At 33.8% G+C, this 1,184-nt stretch overlaps 1 protein-coding gene across 1 annotated transcript; it reads left to right on the top strand.

Moving 5' to 3' along the window:
• Nucleotides 1-69: 69 nt before the first annotated feature.
• Nucleotides 70-912, top strand: LOAG_15836 (hypothetical protein; the record flags this gene model as incomplete). The annotated part of the gene is made up of 3 exons (XM_003151325.1): nucleotides 70-116; nucleotides 590-708; nucleotides 743-912. 3 exons carry the CDS (start codon nucleotides 70-72, stop codon nucleotides 910-912), a joined length of 336 nt encoding a protein of 111 aa, XP_003151373.1.
• Between the last annotated feature and the right edge of the window lie 272 nt (nucleotides 913-1,184).

The raw sequence follows: 1,184 nt of genomic DNA, 5'->3' as shown, positions 1-1,184 counted from the left end.
ATTGTGCATAACAACAGCGAGCTATTTGCTGATCGCAGTGTGCAATAAAAAGCGGATTGTGTACGACAAATGGCTGCGCTATCGAGAAAGCCCGAAGTATTTTTATCAAATCAAAGGTTTTATAATGCAGATATCTCGAACAACTTGTATAAACCATATCCGTTTATAGTAGTAGGGATATGGTCTATAAAAGTTGTTTAATTTGAATATTTTTTAAATGATTAATTCATTACACGGAAATAATAATAACAGCGTAAATGTTTCGCTCCTAAATAAATCATCTATCCAACTTTCATCTCTCAAATTGGTATGTAAATTTATTTGCAATGTTTAAACTCTCTAATTATCTGCTGTTGATTTGCTATTTTATTTTAGCGGCAATGTCTAGATTGTAAACATAGAAGTCTTTTGTAATGCCGGCAGCGTTCCGCGTTTGAAGATGTCTCAATATATTAACCAAGCTCATTTTCCCACGTCGAATTACTGTAACTAACAAAACTCCCCCTATTATAACCTTCTTCTGGTTCATCAAACAGTAGTATGTACTTAATGAAAAAGTACATACATGTTAACTACTCTCACTATATAGGAGTCAATCACTTGAAGTCAGTTCCGTCATTACCGCTCCTCGATTACAACGCGCTCTGAAAATCCCTGGAAATAATGTCTATAAGGACTCTTTAGTGATCAACTATTACTCTTTTGCTGGTACCTATTTATTACCTAAAGAATAAATATTCAGATTTTAACAAGCCTTCTGCACAACCGTACTTCGTTGTCAACCACCAAAATAACGAGGATTTCTTCAATAAAACGCAATTTTCTCGTCAGCAACATCTTAGTGGTCGTATGGAAACGAAGCTCCAAAGCATTTCCACAGCCCACCTTGAGGTAGAAACAGGTAGTGGTTAATATTTAGCGATCTGTCAGAACAGATTTCCGAATCCAATGAGTCCACTACATTTGAAAAGCAGTCTCAGCAAAGCGAAGAGATGCATATTCGAGGTCACGTAGTCAGGTCAGTGGATGTTTAGAATTGTATGGAAGGCGGCGCTAATTTGCGCGTTCAAGTTGTGGGTGATGGCATATATATATATATATATATATATATATATATATATATATATATATATATATATATATATATATATATATATATATATATATATATATATATATATATA

Source organism: Loa loa, assembly GCF_000183805.2.
Source record: "Loa loa unplaced genomic scaffold supercont3.2892, whole genome shotgun sequence".
In the NCBI taxonomy this organism is placed as follows: domain Eukaryota; kingdom Metazoa; phylum Nematoda; class Chromadorea; order Rhabditida; family Onchocercidae; genus Loa; species Loa loa.
The sequence above is the reverse complement of the archived record's forward strand: the minus strand, read 5'-3'. Positions and strand labels throughout refer to the sequence as shown.